Here is a 17709-nt window from a genome sequence, read left to right as displayed (position 1 = left end):
ATTCAGTACCACGACCGCTCACTGAGCGCTCAGAGAGCTCTTGTATCTGTTTGGTCTATATTTTTAGTTCTAACGGAATATACCAATCAGATGCAAGAGCTTACTGAGCGCTCAGTGAGCGATTGTGGGTACTGAATGCACCCAATATGTTCCTACCATAGCCCTTATGTCTAATTCACACTGGACGCAGCAAGCGTCAAGCAGCGGAGCAGCAACCAATCAGTGAGGCGATATTTAATGGCGTAAACAATATCGCCTTGCTGATTGGTTGCTGCTCTGCTGCTTGACGCTTGCTGCGTCCAGTGTGAATTAGCATTAAAAAATGGATGAATCATAGTCGATTATTTTCCTCGAATTCGACTGTAATTGGTCAATTTCTTACGACTTAAAGCTTAAAACACCTATTGTAGATTCAGGATAAATCGGCCGATTAGTCCATTGGAATTGACCAATCGCATTTATCATTTTGTTTGACGACAGATGGCGATTGGCCAATTCCAATGGATTAATCGGTTGATTAAGGCCCGTATTCATAGTCAGGCCTTATATTTAATGCGGGGTCTACAATAGAAGTCGTAGCAGTCGTAGGGTCTTAAGTCGTAGAAAATTGACCAATCACAGTCGAATATGAGAAGAATAATCAACTGTGATTGGTCAATTTTCTACGACTTAAGATCTACGACCGCTACAACTTCTATTATAGAACCCGCATTAGGCCGGAATCAGACTAGGCATTAAAGATTGAAAGATTGAAATTTGACCAATCAAAACAATAGGAACTAAAATTCCTTTGCTCTCATTGGTCAAATTTCAATTTTCAATTTTCGATCTCAATCTTCAATGCATAATCTGATTCCGGCCTTAGGCTTCCTTTATCTTCAGATGCTCTACGAATTATTTCATTGGCTACTGACCATCTAAAGATAAATTTAAGGAAGCCTTAAGTATAAGGTCTGACTATGAATACGGGCATAAGTTAATCGAAGTTGGTAAAAGTGGCCTTAAATAAATAACAATTACCAATGAATTTTTCCTCTTATTAATTATTAATATTCATTCAATTTTCCTACTTAAATTTTATTTCTATTTTCTAATATAATATATTAAATAATATTTTTTATCTCTTTCGGTTTCTATTTTAATTTTCTTTCTCTTTTTCCGTTGTTAACTGACTCGCTAACTGTGACCGACCATTGTCGGAAGTAGTCGACACTGAAATCGACATTGAACGCCGATAAGGCAATTACTAATCATTTCCCTTGTAATCACGTTCCTGTCGATGAGTCATACTTCCTTTGGCAACACATAAAAAAATTAATCGGTCGGTCTATTTACGCGATTAATCTATGGACAACTCGTGGGCGGAAAAGTGGGGCAGGGGATAATGGAAGGGGGACAGGAGGCGTGACTCAAGATAGAATTATCAAATCACGGCTGATCTGTGATCGCAGCGGACATTTGTCAGAAGAGTACAAACGAACCTTCAAACAGTAGCCTTGTGAGAAGGGCATCCCCTGTGATTGTTCTTGCGATCGTCTCCTGCGAAGATCGTCATCGGCAAGCGTGATGGAGACGTACGAGAGCGTCCTCCTAGTGAAATCCGAGGTGTTTGTCTTCAAAATTCCACCGAGGTCGACCAACAGGGGTTATCGGTAAGCACGAGACGCCTCTTCAACGCGACGTTTCACTGGGCTGTTCAATATGTTATCAGTGACGGATCCGTAGTTTCACGTAAAGACGACGTTCGAGTCGCTCGAATAAAATAAAGATAATATACAGCGTTGATGGTGCGTTTTCCATGTTTCCGGAATCGGTGGAATGATCTCAAAATTCGCAATCTGTCACAGGGCAGCCGACTGGAACCTACAGGAACCTTCTTGGACCGGACGCATGCGATTGGTGTCGCAAGGTGACAACATCACAATAAAGCTGGAAGATAAGATCACGGGCGAACTGTTTGCCAAGTGTCCTATTGAGCAGTATCCTGGGATAGCAGTAGAACCAGTCACTGACTCATCTAGATACTTCGTCCTGAGGATCCAAGACGACAATGGACGGTCAGCGTTCATAGGTGTCGGCTTCTTAGACAGGTCTGATAGTTTTGATCTGAATGTTGCTCTTCAGGATCACTTTAAGTGGTTAAAGAATCGGGAGCAGATTGAGAAGGAGAAGGAAAAGCCAAAACAGGAATTGGATCTCAGATTTAAGGAAGGCGAAACTATCAAGATTAATATGAAGATTACCGTAAGGATGTTTTATCATATATATTTCATATCTGTTTGATAAGTTTGCTGTTATAATCTAAAGTGTCGATGTTTCTTTAAATTAAAATTAAGAAAATATTGTTCTAAAATAATTAAAAGAAAAGTGTAATAGAAGAAAATATTATCATTTGTATGTCTGTGTCCAATAATTATTTCTTCCATCTTTGAATGATTTTTTAGTAATACTCTGATTTTAATTTTTTATTAATATCCTTTTTAATCTTTTTAAAACTGGATGTGATATGATTCAATATGAAAAATCAGATTTTTTAAATTCAGGACATTAAGGATCTTGATAAAATTGTTTTGCTGAATATGTATAGCCCAGTTTTAAAATAATATTTTTACACATTTGTCATTTAGAAAAAAGATGGCAGTGAAGTTGCTTCCAAATCCAGACAACGTACCAATCCAACTGTAGGTTTACCGCCTCCTCCGGGTGGTGTCAAGATCGCTCCACCACCGGCAAAGACTCCTACTTCCTCACCAGCGCACAAGCCATCACAAAGTCAAAATCAAGATGTTACGAGTTCAGAGTGGGGCGAATTTGCTAGTGCTTCTCAATCAGCATCGGCATCAGCACCTGCACCTGCACCCACAGTGGCCAATGCCAGTTGGGTGCAGTTCTAACTTTTAAAATATATGTATATAATATTATACATAGATATTTTACTTTAGTATATACACATAGTGATTTTGAAATGGATGGTCAAGCTTTAGAAACATATTCCACTCATCTCTAGGATTATTGAAAGTCAAGTTTTACAGTAGTGATCTTAAGTAGTCTTGATGCTATGGACAACTAAAATCGTTAAAAATTTTCGACGTTAATGAATGTTGATAAATATTACCTTAATTTTTAAATGCCTGAACAAAACTTGATAATTTATTGGCATACAGTGTTAACATGTAATATTAAACAACATGCATGTTTATATAAACTTGCAAAGTGTTTTTTTGAAACTCTAGGAGTGTTTTCAGATTTGTGCTAATATAATCTTTTTTTTCTCAAAATGGAATATAAGTATCTAAAATTTAACCATTTATGCTAAAATCATTCTTGTATATTAAAGTAAATGAAATAATTGATTATATATGTACACACATATGACATGATAGACGTATTAAGCTAGAGATTTTAAGGTGATTATTGAAAGAATGTCTTTATGAATAATGGAAAGAGAGTCTGATGTATATTTTCCAATACTATATAGCGTGCAATGAAAATTATACCAACATTCGTCAAAGAGGTTATATTTTTCCAGTGGAAAAAGAAGTCTCAGCAGAAAAATTTCAATATCAAACTTGTCTAAGAAAAATATTTTAAAAGATATGACTCAAATTATCGATTAAAATTTACTTTCAAAGATATTTGTTTTCTCTTCGGGAAAAACTGCGATTTATATGAAAAAATTTTGCTTTGCAAATTGATTTATACTTTTTTTTTATTCTTGAATAAATTGCCCTCTTCTCGATTGTTGTACGATTCTCCAGCACCCTATATAATAGTATTGTACTTATAAATACCGTTCACAAAAACGCGTTTCAATTGCTTTTGGACATTCAGTGTATTTGGAGATAGCATAACATAATTTTTTTGTATGTGTAAATGTCGATATATATCATGCATTTAGTGCCTTGTATAAACTAGTCCAATAAATTAGGGGCAAATTTGAAGCAGATTGCAATAGTTAATATATGTGTATTTAGTACTTACAAGAAGCATAATATGACATTCAATTTATCCATTTTGTTTTCAATTTCTTCAAATATAATATATAGAATGGTTTTTTTTCGGTCTAGTTTTTGTGACTTTTCTGTGACTGGCCGTACATAAAAACAATTTATTTTTTTCAGCATTCAGTAACGATTTTAACTACTTTTAACTATTCCTTGATTTGCACAGAAAAATTTAAGAATGAATACATATTTTTATATCTGCAAATTTTACAATGATATCTTTGTTTTAGTTAAATATTTTATATAATTTGCTTTATGAATTGAACATTGTATGATTGCAAAATATTGGTAAGTTGAATGCCATCTTTTTATTAGATATATTATTGAACATATATTTTATTTATTCATTATTATATTAATTAATACTGTTGAAAATTCCGACGAAAAAAATTTTGCAAGGTATTAACGTATCATTAATATATTTTGCGAAAATCGAGCAAATATAAAAAGAGAATACTTTATCAATTAAAATTAATACTTTAATAGATTATAAATTTTATAGTCAAATTTAATGGTATCTAGTTATTTTCTCAATGTTAATTTCTTAATTAACATACATTTACAGTATTTTCTATTGCGTAGACATCTTTTATTGATTATTCAAGAAAGTGTATAATACATATCTCCAATATATAATAACAAAATAAGTATTTCGCCTCAACCATTAGCTTGCAACATCTGTAAATATTACAAGGCCTATTGTAAAAATAAGGCCTGATTCCCTTATACATTGAGTGTCCACAAAGTTATTTATTCAATTTTAATACATTTGAGCCAAGTTAGGTTTTTCGTTGAAATAGCAGCAAGTCGTGTAAATCACGTTTTAAATTCACTCTTTTCTCTAAGCTAGTTCGTTTTTCGTCTCGCATGTGTTAATTGATAAATACTTGCCGAAAAGCTTAATCAAGAGAAAAATTCAATGATATGCAGAAGAAGTATTTTCACATTTTTATGAATTTCCAAATATGTTTTATCCCAATCGTGATTGGGAAATTATATATAAATATACATATAATTATATATATAAAATATATAATTATATATATAAATCTCGAATTTTATATAAATAATGTATTAGATCTTAAATAAGATAATTAAATTAATTTATCTTTTATTCAATAAACAGTAGAAATAGATCAAAATAGATTTTCATGTACGTTCGAATTAAACTTTATTTTTTTTTTTAATCTTTAAGAGTAGTATTCGTAAACAATTATTTTACATATACATATTTTATAAGTATTATATATAAGTTATTATTGAAAGGATGTTATACCGAAAATGTTTCAACACACGTTTGAGGAATATGTGTAAAAAATTTCGACATAAAGAGAAATAATTGTCTCTCCGAAAAGATAAAGAATTTACTATACTATCTATTCTTGTTAATTAGATCATAAATTGTACAATGTTATTTACATTATCCCATGCTAAATTTTAATGTAAAATGTAGAATAATCTTGTTGAACATATTATTAGTGTGAATCTTGTTGAATGAGTGTTTAGATGCAATTTCATATTATATATATTATTTCTTTTTATTTATAGGAATTGTCTCAAAAAGGTGCGAAGTGACAGCGGAAAATAAGAATAAGTTGTACACATGTTAGCATCGAATCAAAGAGTTATTAATATTTAACATTAAATGTAAAAAAGAAAATTTTTATATCATACATAAGAAATATTCTTCGAGTAATAATAGTTAAATATAATAAATTTTTAAGAACTAGATCGACACAGATTTGTTGATATTAATGAAAATTTTATTGCAGAAAATGGATATTAAAATACCTAAAACACAAATCATTCAATATCATAAACAAAATAATTAAGTAAAAACCAGATTTTTATTTCGGAAATCTTAAATTTTCTTATAAATTATCAATAATTTCAACATTTATAGTTCCGAACGTTAGTGGTAGAAGTAAATGCATATTTACGCGTATATTCAAACGATTTTTCAACAGAATTTTTTTTTCAATAAAACAAATTTTCAGAGTAAATAGAAATTCTACCATTTATTGTAAAAATTCTTTATATATATAAAACTTTTATGTATATAAAACTTTACATATTTTTGCTTCCAAAATAAAATTATTTGTCAAAGTTATTATATAGATTTTTAAAAATAGAATTCTGCTGGTATTTCACGTCTTTTTTGAGACATCCTGTATGTTAAAGTTAATCTTCAGCTCTAATCAGGTACTAATATATCAATTACAAACACATAATCGTATTACAAAGTGATATAAACGAAAAGCAAGTTAAAAGTATATCACTTGTATCTATTCTAGTTTCATGTATATGATAATTGAAAAAATGATTACAATGTACCGTATTATATATATATATGTGATAGCAACTAAAAGAGAATTGTAATCCTGGTATATATATATATATATATGACATTCCATATTTTTTATTTTCTGTAAACACGTTGAAAAAATAAAAATAAATATTGAATAGAAGTTAAGAATTTAATCTCGAAACTGATAACGGTTTGGATCCGGTCTGAATAAAGAAGCAATGAAATTTTTGTATATTTCCTCATATATATTTTTCTCCAGAGATATATAATAAACAATTAGTGCATCCCAAGAATTATTGCGTCATGTTATAAATAATACTTTGCAGGGAGATAAGTCGTTATGGCATGAGAAGTTTCTATCACATGTACGAACGACTGATTTGTCAATGAGTCACCATCATTATCATCATCATCAACAACGTTTATTGCGAGCAACATTAAGCCGCAAGCTGCGCATAGCCATAGCACGACTGAAATGTCGTTGTACTGGGCGCTGAAGCTGTCCACTGACTAGAGTTGAAACATCATCACATTCTACACTGGTCAACACAACGAAGAGTACACCTAGCACCTATGATAACAAGTCATCGTATCAATAACAATTTCCATCTGCTGGAGTTATCCATGGAAGAAAAAAAAAGTTCTATCTTTTCATAAAATTGTTTAGATAAAATCTTATTTAAAAAACAGATGTAAAAAAAATACTAAATACTTCATTTAATTGTTAATATTCCATAAAAGATGGATGATTTATATATTCATTTCATTAGTTTACATACCAAACCGACGATGATCAGCAACGTATACACATGCATACTTGCGAGCGGCAGTGACTCGACCTCTTTTAATGCATCGGCAGCATCAGAGAGATCTGGTTTTAATTCCAATGCATGACGCAAGTGTACAGCTGCTTCTTGAAAATGTCCATATGCCTGCATGAAAGTGCATCTAACATTAAATTTTATACTAGCACATTTTTTGAAATTTTAATGAATAATCATTACTTATTCATACATTTCCTTTCATTCATTCATTTTATTGTTCATTGAAATTGCCACCAGAGAAGAGTTGTTAATTTTTATTATATAATTAATAAAATATTTTATAAATATTTATTAAGAATCTCCAGATGTTGGAATTTCAGTGAATGTATTTTACATAACTATACCGCAAATTATTGTCCATATACCTTGAATATTTGACCAAGTGTAAGATATTGCTCCCATGCATTGCGATCTGGAGGTTGCAATTCTAAAGATCGTCTGGCTAAGTACGTTGCATCATCCAAGTAATGTTGTACCAGCAATACTCTAGCCAAATTCAAGAGCACTTCTGCGTTATGTGGTGATACAGCGAGTGCTCTGCGAAAGCACTCAATTGATCTTTGTGCATCACCTTTTATACGCCAGAAATTTCCTATCTGATTATACAGTTGGACAGATTTTGGTTTCTAGAATGGAAGAAAAATTCATTTAAGGAAAAAATTAGAAGAATTATATTATATAAAATCTTCATTGTATTTGATATATGTGAAAAGGTTTATGAAAAAATAGTTTATCTAGAAGACATAAATATTATGATTACAATAAGTTTGTTTTTTTCAACTTCACTGAAAAATGAAAACGCTGGAATCTTTGACAATTTCATAATATAGTATTTAATTAAGTGCATGCTTCTTTCACTGATATCTAGAGCTAATATACTAAATGCTTTGAAATATATACCTCTCGCTTTGCTTTCTTCAAACGTCTCTCGAGCAAATCAATGTCGACGTCGACAGTTTTGCCTCCGTTCTTCTTGAACATGAGTGCTACATTAGGTTCTGGTACCAACGGATGCTTGTTTCTATTGGCTACGCCGATCAGATTATCGTAGTAAGTAAAATTCACTGGCTTGCCACAGTCCAATATTACGTTGTCGCATTGTTGACCAGAGGCACATGTCACCTGCTCGTTCGACACTTGCGAGGACAGCGGGAAGGACTCGTTGATATTTTGTGTATCCTTCAACACGTATGACGAAAGTCGTCTGCCAAGGGGACCAAAGTTAGGGCTGTTAACACTGAATGAACAGCAAGCCACACACAAAACGCTAACTACAGAAAGAAAAAGAAAATTATGTCACATAAATGGTATCACTTGTGTATATGATAGAAACACAAAAAAAAAGAAATAAACGCATGCAGGTGGATTGTGATATGATACGAACTTAGTTGCAAAAAAAACTACACAATTGTAGTTTTCTTACTTAAATAATTAAGCCATAACTTACTAAACTTTTTGTTTAGCTTATAAAAGTGTCCAGCGTATTACAAATTCATAATAAATGTGATAGCGCAATGCAACGAGAAAGGAGAAAAAAACGAAAGAAAAGAATCGAGGGCACAAGCTAAGTAACTTTATAACCTAACAGCGCGATCCTGGGCAAAGTAAATGCACGACCGGCTCCTTACCTCTCCTGGCTGGCGAAACCTTTGCATTCCTGACAGTATAGCTGCACTTTCTCGTGCTTCTCGGACGTCGCGGTCCTGCTCCAGGTCTGGCCGTTGCCGGTAACCACGCTGCCCGAGAGGATGTCGAAGATCGGGTCGTCTTCGACCGCGCTCACGAAGTCAGTCGTCTTTACGACTTTGTCAGCGGCATTCAATCGCCAGGATGTCCGCGAGTTCGTCAGTCTTATTTGCAGGACTAGCAGGCAAAGCGCGTATCTCCCTTCGGCCCACGTCAGTCGCATTCTTCCTGAGCTGCTGAGTGCTGAGCCTTCCTCCGCGCGCGTTCGAATTGTTTACAATCTCGCGATCGGGAGTGAGAGAGAAAGAGAAGAGGCACCGATGCAGTGGGGTGGAAGAAGAAGGAAATGGCGAAGAGGAAGGGGCGAGAGGAGATCGAATTGATCGAATAGCTGAATTTTTGTTGTTCTAAAATGCAACTGCAAGGTGAGAGAATAGGTTTCAGGATAATATATTAAGGCCCGAGAAATTGCACCAACGTTACTTTAATTTTAAACGAGGCTTAAAACTCTCTCTTTCTCTCTATCGACTTTAAAAAAAAAGGAAGAGATTTTTAAGCTTAAGTCAAAGTAACGTCAACTAAATTAGCTTGAATCATACGCGATGATATAACGTATGCATACATAAATTGACATAAATACAATATATATGTATGTACATACGTACGTATTTCATCGAATATATGTCGACTAAGAATGGAAAATGAGAGGGCGATTTTAAAGTAGAGTTCGACCCCAAGGATTCCAAAATAGAGAGAAGTCCGAGCAATAAACTTCAGCATGAAATCAATTAGATAATTATAATCAGTTGCATATAAAATGATTTATAAACAATTATTAAATATTTAAGATATTAAATATTCTTACCTATTAAATAAATAATTTAATAAATAAAATGTTATACAGGCTGGTCCATTTAAATCGACCATCTGAAATATCTCGGTTATTTTTGATGATATAAAAAAATTAAAAATGTTTCAAATGAAAGTGGAACATTTTTTTATATCATCAAAAATAAGCGAGATATTTCAGATGGTCGATTTAAGTGGAGCAGTCTGTATATATATGATTTTTTATATGCACATCTTTATTAGCATAAAAGATTATATTTCATTGTTTTATTCGAATATAAAATCATAACTTCTTCTTTTTTTCTTCTCTAATAAATTAGTGATATTCAATACATTCATCTTAAGATTATTAGACTTTTCAACAGTCTTCCTACGAGACTATTAATTTATATAATGACGAAAACATCGAACTCTTATACATATAATGATAAAGTCTTGGATTTTTCAAAGGATTTGGGAACAGTATCAAACTGAATAAATTTTTTATCTAAAAAAATTAATTGTTGAATATTTTACATATATTTCTGATTCTCAGATTAGAAATTTTAGTTAGAAAAAAGTTCAGTGGTTTAACATTTCATTATCGCTCTATTAACTACTTAGTATCAACTACATTGCATCATGAACCTTTATAATATATCTGGTCTTTTGTACCGTGGTAAAATATGTGTTGCTTACATTCTGACTCTTTTTTTCATTAACTTAAAGATTAATTCATTTCAGAATAGTAGAAAATACATAATAATTGCAGAATATGCCATTTTCTTAGGATATGGTCACCTAAATATAACGAATGTTTTGTGTAACGTTGAGGCGAGAGCGAAAGAAAGCGAGTTGTATGGAGTATTAGAATATAACGTAAAATTTTACAAATTCTGGCAAGACGATAATGTATAAAAATATTAATATAGATTAGTTATTTTTAAACTTGCAATCAAATTACAAAACAGAGCATCACTCTCGATTATAACATTGCTACCAAATTACATTATTTAGAAAAAAATCTCGTTTACTCTTAAGAATTTCAAAAACATTTAAAAATATTTATATATTTACAATGTAGATAAAATTTTAAATATTGCTGCTTCGTAAACAAAATAATAAATGCGTCTGATTGTATCACAATTCCAATGCAATAATATTAAGCGTTTGGATTTTTTGACATTAATTCTAAGTCAGAGTCCATCATATCCTTTACAAGTTCCTGCAATATGTATGGATTATAATGTATGATATTTGAAAACCTCTAGGATGTTATATTTTTGAGAATTACTTGTATTTTTTAGATATACAAAAAATTACCTTAAACGTAACTGTTGGTTTCCATCCGAATTTATTTCTTGCTTTTGATGCATCACCCAAAAGTACATCCTGTTGAACAATAGGAAAAATAAATTATAAGTATAAATTAAAATTACAATATATTATAAAATTTATCTTTCACTTCTCTACATTTCGGATATCTTACCACTTCGGTTGGACGGAAGAATTTCGGATTTATGCGAACTAATACTTGACCGGTTTGTGCGTCTTGTCCCGTCTCATCCACGCCTTCGCCTTGCCATTTAATTGTATGACCTACATATTGGAATGCCACTTCTACAAATTCCCTCACGCTATGTGTTTCTCCCGTCGCTATGACATAATCATCTGGTTGCGTTTGTTGGAGCATCAACCACATTGCCTGCACATTGTACATGACAGATTATGTCAAGAAATTTGAACTATTTAATTAATCTATTAAAGAGTTATAATGTAATAATCATGAAATGTTATTTACTTCTACATAATCTTTCGCATGGCCCCAATCACGCTTTGCATCTAAATTTCCTAATTCGAGTACATCTTGTAGACCTAAATGTATTTTCGCTATAGATCTTGTCACCTTTCTTGTGACAAAATTCTCTCCTCTTCGCGGGCTTTCGTGATTAAACAATATGCCATTGCATGCAAACATATTATATGCTTCTCTGTAATTTACGACTATCCAGAAGCTATATAATTTTGCACAAGCTAAAATGAGAAAAAATATATATAAAATTATTTAATGTAAACATAAAAGTTTAATATAAAGATGATTTAATGTAAAAGTATATCTTTTTTCCTCAATTACCATATGGAGAGCGTGGATAAAATGGTGTCTTTTCAGTTTGTGGAACTTCCATTACTTTGCCGTAAAGTTCGGACGTTGATGCATGATAAAATTTTACAGATTTTTCTAAACCGCATGTACGTATCGCGTCCAATATTCTTACTGTTCCTACTGCATCTACTTCTGCAGTATATTCGCTTACTTCAAAACTTACCTATCGCAACACGATATAACATGTCACATAATTTTTAATTTACTATTTAATATAAATACGTATTTGTGTATTGATTAATATGTATATAGGGTGTTCCAGAATGACCGCCAAATATTTTGTGCGCAGGTAGAGCGAATTAAACTGAGTCGAAAAGTCCTCTACCATTTTGCAATTTTCGCAGTAGTCAACGAGACTAAAAATCGCCGAATATTGATTTTCAATAATTTTTTTACTCAAGTACTATTAACTTTACAGAAAAACAGCAAGAGACAAAAATTGTTTATTTTCTTCTTATAGAGTTCTGCGAATTTTTTCAGAATTTTTTAGTACCGCATTTTCTCATGTTGGTAAAAATAGTTGTCAATAAGAAAATGCAGTACTAAAAAGTTGATAAAAAATTCTGAAAAAATTCTTAGAGCTCTATAAGAAGAAAATAAACAATTTTTTGTTTCTTGCCGTTTTTCTGTAAATATGTTGATAGTACTTGAGTAAAAAATTATTGAAAACCAATATATTCAGCGATTTTTAATAATAATTTTTATATATAATTTAATAATAATTTAATATAATTTTAATAATAGAAATTTTTAATATCTTATTAATTATTGCGAAAATTGCAAAATGGTACAGAGGACTTTTCGACTCAGTCTGTTCTACCTGCACACGAAATATTTGGCGATCATTCTGGGATACCTGGGACTGTATAAGTATGTAATCATATACATGTATAAAATACACACCATAACATGACTTTGCGCTGCAAGATTATAAATTTCTGTCGGTTGTATCGCGCTAATGACTTTGATTAAACTACTGGAATCTGTCATGTCACCGTAATGCAGCTTCATTTTGCCTTGTCGATGACATTTTGGATCCTCATAAAGATGCTGAATACGTGCGGTGTTAAATGAACTGGCCCGCCTGATAATGCCATGCACATCATATCCTTTTTCCAGTAAGAATTCTGCCAAGTAAGAGCCATCCTACAATAGCAACAAAATATTGAAGACAGTATAAATCTCTGTTGTCAAAGATAGTTTCATAACAAACATAAGGCAATTAAAATAACATGTCCATAACATTTTTGCCAGTGTAGATTTACTTTAATTTTAGTTTAACTTACTTTTTATCCTCATTTAGTTTTAAGGATTAGAAAAAGACAAAGAGTTAATTAAATTAAGGCTAAAGTTAATCTACATTGATAAAAATCTACATTGATAAAATGATCATTAGAGATTAAATTGATGTTTTCTCCATTAAAATATAATACTACAGGTTCAGTTTGAAAATTATACATTTCGTCGAGTCAACATATTTTATGATAACATTAAGATTAATTGAAATTAAATTTAAAAAATAAAGTGATTACCTGTCCGGTGATACCTGTTATTAGAGCGACACGTCTATCATCGCCAGTTGCCATGTTGAATATGACACAAGTACACGTACTTCAACAAACAAGTGAAGTTTATTGAGGCTAATTGAGAATGTTTTAAATTTAGTGACACAAATCGACACACATATGGCATATCATTCTTTTTATTCAATTAGTAACATTGAACGACACTTGTGTCGACTGGTCACCAAATGGAAAGCACCTAAGTTATCATCTGTGCCACATCCAGAGCCATTAATGCTGATATAATATTTATGAATCATTAAACTACATCAGTGTTATCAACGGAAAAACTAGTGTTTGTTTTTGATATAAATATTTATCTTTTTCTTCTCTTATGACTTCCGTTTTTTCTATTTTCGTTGTTTCTTTACAATTGTCTCTTCCAGTTCCTCCTTATTTTTAAATATAAATATCCTTCACATTGAATTCGCATTTTACACTCTTTGTGAGTCAAGAGAGGAAAGTTAAGAATTAATTATTAATAAATGATTAATACATTATTTCCTCAGTATTAAGTTTTTCTGAAATCTTCTATCATCCTCCAAACACATATCTTAATCCTGTCTGAATTGATGTAACGATACGAATATTTAGAATTCTTTCAGATTTCCCATACAGTTTTATATGGTATTCACCAAGGAAAAGCCCAAGTCCAGAGTCTGGAGACTCTGGAGTGCTCTGGAGTGACTGGAATAGTGGAGTACTAAGAGTCCGGAAAAGAGAATAAAGTAAATGTAGGTAGACGTGGAATCCGTTTACTGGCGCCTCTATGTGCACAAAGCATGCACAGAACTATATAGCCGATATTTTCGATGAGTAACACATCTACGGGAGGTAACATATCCACAAAGGGTAATTCTAATAATAATTAAATATATATATATAATATATAATGTAACTTTATCAAATTTTTGTACATGATATTTATTTAGCTTTACAAATTTTAACATAAAATATTCCATTTTAAAATAAAAAACAATCTAATCCTAATATAATTTAAATTATTATAAATTTTAAATATGTGTGAAAACATTAAAACACATTTCTTTTTCCAAAATATTGTGATTAATTTTTAGATTGATAGCAATTATATATATATATATATGTCAAAGTGTCAACGATAAATTATTTTCTATTTTGTATAAACCTATCACGTAACGAATTGTTCCAAATTCCAAATCAGTATGTGATTTTGTAAAGTGATATAATTTAAAAAATCACGTGATATCAGAAATAATTTCATCTACTATTATGTGATTTTATCGAATTTTAATGAATTGAATGATAGAAATAAAACATAAATAAAGAAAAAAAACATATCATGTGACTTATTTATTTTATTTTACTTATTAAAATAACTGATCGTTGACACTTTGACTTATATATAATTGCTATCAATCTAAAAATTAATCAGAATATTTTGGAAAAAGAAACGCGTTTTAATGTTTTTATACATATATTTAAAATTTATAATGAGAGAGAGAGAGAGATTTAAATTATATTAGGATTAGATTACGTGTGATTTACATGTTTTAATTAAATGGTTTCATCAAATTTTTTGGCACCTCTGAACTCTGAAGAAAATACTCGTGAAAACTTCAAAAGTATTAACAAAATCTCTTCGTTGCGCTTTTCACTTTTTCAGCAAATACAGATCTAACTGCTATATAATATACATAAATTTACATCTATGTTATATAGTAGTTTGTATTCATAGTTTGCTGGATTAGCGCGAGTGAAAGAAATTACATAGAACGTATATTAGTTCCCAACTTCCGATTATAATGTTGCATATAATATTTTTTATGCTAAAATAAAAAAAAAACATTTCACAATAAATGGAACTAGTTATAATTCGTGAATACACGTATAATGTAAGAATGGAAAATTTGATTTCTGGTTCCAAAACGAATCTTCTTATTTAACATAGTTGCTCGATGCCAAGCTATTTTATTGATATCATATTATAGAAGCTATTTCGATAGTAAGTATATAAAACTATATTTGCGACTCTCGCGTGGACTTCCGTAGGATGTTGTCGATGCTGAACATCGTCATTTTGGTGATACGTCCTGGAGAATCTATACTTTCGATTTCGGTATCCTTCGTCATAACGTTTTCTTCATTTGTTTCAATGATTTCTTGTTGTTCCTCTTGATGTTTCATCGAATTGGATAAGAATTCAGTTGATATCTGCAATCATATCAGAAACGCGTTTCAGAAGTGTTATCAGAAATGCTCCATTTGTAAAGTTGTAGGTATCCTAGCCCGAATATCTATATATTATATAGACACGATTCATCTCGGGAGACTAACTTCAGATGTTGAGAGACACGAAGGAAGACCATCGTGTCTCAAAGAGTCAAGAAGTAATATTACGCAGGACCCTCTCTTACACAAGGCTAAAGCTTAATTCTCTGTACCGATAATCCTTCCAGTCTTCCATCATGAGCGAGTATCCTCTGTCGTCTCGTTCTCCTGCGCCTGTAATTGCCGTGTTCAAACATTTCGCTGGCGGACTGGTCCAGGGTCCAGTAACTTCCCTTTCCGGCTGTATGACCCTCGCCGTCGTCTGTGCTCGTCCGGTCTCGCGGTACCTTCACGAAGCAGTCATTCAGGCTGAGGTTGTGCCGTATACTGTTCTGCCAGCCCTGCCGGTTCTCCCTGTAGTAGGGGAATCTGTCCATGATGAACTTGTAGATCCCGGCGAGCGTCAGCCGTCGCTTCGGCGACGAGTTGATCGCCATCGCGATCAGGGCGATGTAGGAGTACGGTGGCTTTTCATGATGCGGCGCAATCTTATAGCCGATCGGCGGTCTCGCCAGGACTGGCCAGGATGTCAACGACGCTTGATTGAAGGCCGGCCAGGCGAAAGAGTCGGCACGCAGCACTTCCGGGACCAGGCTAGCGAATCCGTACGCACGTTTTACGGGGAACATTTTGTCAATTGGAAAGATGTACCAGTATTCTCGAGCACGCAGATCACAGGCTTGATCCTTCGCATCCGCGAAGAGACCATGAACCTGAGGACAACTGCTCTGTTGCATCGAGAATACTTTCTCAAAGGTCTAAAATGAAAAACGCGTCGTTTGCAAGTCGTCAAAGTGTCAGGAGACTTTCAATATCACTCTCTGTGCTTCTGCGTTATCCTTTCTTTTTCTCGGACAATGGAAACGGTTCCGTCGGGATGTTCTGTCGCGACGCATCTAACGAGCCGTGAAATTGAAATTACATCACGTTCTTACCGTCTTTTCCTTTCTCGCGATGGAAACTGAAAAGCACCGTTGAATTTCACTGTGTATTCTCGCGGAAGGAATGGAGTCGCAGATGTATAAATGTCGCACTGGTGTAATCGAGGGAGAGGACGCGGAGCACCCTGTCGATCAGGGCGCGGACTCGCCGGAGACTCCGTTGTATTCAGTTGCCCTAACGAAGGAGATTTGTTTAATTTGACACTGGGAGAATCTAGAGGTTGGCTCAACCCCGCCCATCGGTGGTTTTCCAGGGAACTCCCGTTTACGCTCTTGTGGGGAGGAGATTACCTATCCAGGACCGCACTACGTGTTTTATTGCTGTTTACACACATGCTGTTTCAACACCCACGCCGGCAGTAACTGTGCCAATACATAAACAGTGTTGCGATAATTATATCGAGGCCAAACGGTTTCTCGGAACGGTCTTTTCCTCCTAGTTGGTCCTTCCTTACAATCGATGCAAAGGCTCGCACAGAGTTGTTAAAAAAAAAAAAAGAAAAGAGAGCAGAAGTCAGATCGAAAGTTGCTTTTAACTTTCTCACAAGACCGATTTTTCGATCCATGTCAATTAAACATCATTTAGTAACGTCTGCATTACTCTCTGCTTTGGATCTCCTTCTTTTAATTTAACAAGCTATCTACAGTGATAAGTTAATTGTATATGTAAATCAGGCAAAAATGAATGACTATATTGAAATGCAAAACTCGTATAATATAGATTATAGTAGGGATGCACCGGATGGTAAAATTACCGGATACCGGATATCGGATATCAGACAGAATGCAACATTGGATATCCAAGAAGGCAATTTTTTCGAGTCGGATATCCGACCGGATTTCGGAAAACTGTCTTCTAAAAAAAAAGCAGAAGAAGGGCTGTAGAGAAAAAATTGTAATTTTGCAACAATAAGATATTAATATGGCGTTTATGAATATGCATACTCATTTCTAAAACATTTATATAATAATAAATCAACAATTTAATGATGTAAAATTTCAACCGGATATATTCCCGGATACTAATGATATTCGGCTATCCGGTCGAATAGTAAAAAAGTGCACCGAATAATACCGGATAC

At 32.9% G+C, this 17709-nt stretch overlaps 4 protein-coding genes across 4 annotated transcripts; 1 reads left to right on the top strand and 3 right to left on the bottom strand.

Moving 5' to 3' along the window:
- The first annotated feature begins 1435 nt into the window (after nucleotides 1-1435).
- On the top strand, nucleotides 1436-3121 carry LOC108725649 (NECAP-like protein CG9132). The gene is made up of 3 exons (XM_018452829.1): nucleotides 1436-1652; nucleotides 1848-2244; nucleotides 2628-3121. Exons 1-3 carry the CDS (start codon nucleotides 1567-1569, stop codon nucleotides 2892-2894), a joined length of 750 nt encoding a protein of 249 aa, XP_018308331.1. The 5' UTR covers nucleotides 1436-1566; the 3' UTR covers nucleotides 2895-3121.
- A 3399-nt stretch (nucleotides 3122-6520) lies between these two features.
- Nucleotides 6521-9269, bottom strand: LOC108725499 (uncharacterized). The gene is made up of 5 exons (XM_018452542.1): nucleotides 8765-9269; nucleotides 8037-8340; nucleotides 7502-7762; nucleotides 7092-7244; nucleotides 6521-6883 (listed from the first exon to the last, which is right to left on the bottom strand). Exons 1-5 carry the CDS (start codon nucleotides 9043-9045, stop codon nucleotides 6725-6727), a joined length of 1158 nt encoding a protein of 385 aa, XP_018308044.1. The 5' UTR covers nucleotides 9046-9269; the 3' UTR covers nucleotides 6521-6724.
- Nucleotides 9270-10740: 1471 nt separating this feature from the next.
- Nucleotides 10741-13512, bottom strand: Gmd (GDP-mannose 4,6 dehydratase). The gene is made up of 7 exons (XM_018452547.1): nucleotides 13347-13512; nucleotides 12718-12960; nucleotides 11785-11977; nucleotides 11452-11684; nucleotides 11140-11355; nucleotides 10974-11042; nucleotides 10741-10875 (listed from the first exon to the last, which is right to left on the bottom strand). The coding sequence occupies exons 1-7, from the start codon at nucleotides 13398-13400 to the stop codon at nucleotides 10813-10815; spliced, it is 1071 nt and encodes a 356-aa protein (XP_018308049.1). The 5' UTR covers nucleotides 13401-13512; the 3' UTR covers nucleotides 10741-10812.
- A 1390-nt stretch (nucleotides 13513-14902) lies between these two features.
- LOC108725520 (fork head domain-containing protein FD2) lies at nucleotides 14903-16866 on the bottom strand. The gene is made up of 2 exons (XM_018452571.1): nucleotides 15800-16866; nucleotides 14903-15569 (listed from the first exon to the last, which is right to left on the bottom strand). The coding sequence occupies exons 1-2, from the start codon at nucleotides 16421-16423 to the stop codon at nucleotides 15375-15377; spliced, it is 819 nt and encodes a 272-aa protein (XP_018308073.1). The 5' UTR covers nucleotides 16424-16866; the 3' UTR covers nucleotides 14903-15374.
- Nucleotides 16867-17709: the final 843 nt, after the last annotated feature.

This window comes from Mycetomoellerius zeteki, unplaced genomic scaffold, assembly GCF_001594055.1.
Source record: "Mycetomoellerius zeteki isolate Tzet28-1 unplaced genomic scaffold, Tzet1.0 scaffold35, whole genome shotgun sequence".
Lineage (NCBI taxonomy): Eukaryota > Metazoa > Arthropoda > Insecta > Hymenoptera > Formicidae > Mycetomoellerius > Mycetomoellerius zeteki.
Note: the sequence above shows the minus strand (reverse complement) of the source record. Positions and strands in the feature narration are given on the sequence as shown.

Excerpts from the sequence above, each read along its gene's own strand:
- LOC108725649 (XM_018452829.1), top strand. The coding sequence starts at position 1,567 with ATGGAGACGTACGAGAGCGTCCTCCTAGTGAAATCCGAGGTGTTTGTC. Across the intron at positions 1,653-1,847 it reads TCGACCAACAGGGGTTATCG|GGCAGCCGACTGGAACCTAC; the intron begins GTAAGCACGAGA and ends AATCTGTCACAG. Across the intron at positions 2,245-2,627 it reads AGATTAATATGAAGATTACC|AAAAAAGATGGCAGTGAAGT; the intron begins GTAAGGATGTTT and ends TTTGTCATTTAG.
- LOC108725499 (XM_018452542.1), bottom strand. The coding sequence starts at position 9,045 with ATGCGACTGACGTGGGCCGAAGGGAGATACGCGCTTTGCCTGCTAGTC. Across the intron at positions 7,763-8,036 it reads TGAAGAAAGCAAAGCGAGAG|AAACCAAAATCTGTCCAACT; the intron begins GTATATATTTCA and ends CTTCCATTCTAG. Across the intron at positions 7,245-7,501 it reads CACTTGGTCAAATATTCAAG|GCATATGGACATTTTCAAGA; the intron begins GTATATGGACAA and ends ACTTTCATGCAG.
- Gmd (XM_018452547.1), bottom strand. The coding sequence starts at position 13,400 with ATGGCAACTGGCGATGATAGACGTGTCGCTCTAATAACAGGTATCACC. Across the intron at positions 11,978-12,717 it reads CAGCGCAAAGTCATGTTATG|GTAAGTTTTGAAGTAAGCGA; the intron begins GTGTGTATTTTA and ends GTGTTGCGATAG. Across the intron at positions 11,685-11,784 it reads TTATCCACGCTCTCCATATG|CTTGTGCAAAATTATATAGC; the intron begins GTAATTGAGGAA and ends TTCTCATTTTAG.
- LOC108725520 (XM_018452571.1), bottom strand. The coding sequence starts at position 16,423 with ATGCAACAGAGCAGTTGTCCTCAGGTTCATGGTCTCTTCGCGGATGCG. Across the intron at positions 15,570-15,799 it reads GAAGACTGGAAGGATTATCG|ATATCAACTGAATTCTTATC; the intron begins GTACAGAGAATT and ends ATATGATTGCAG.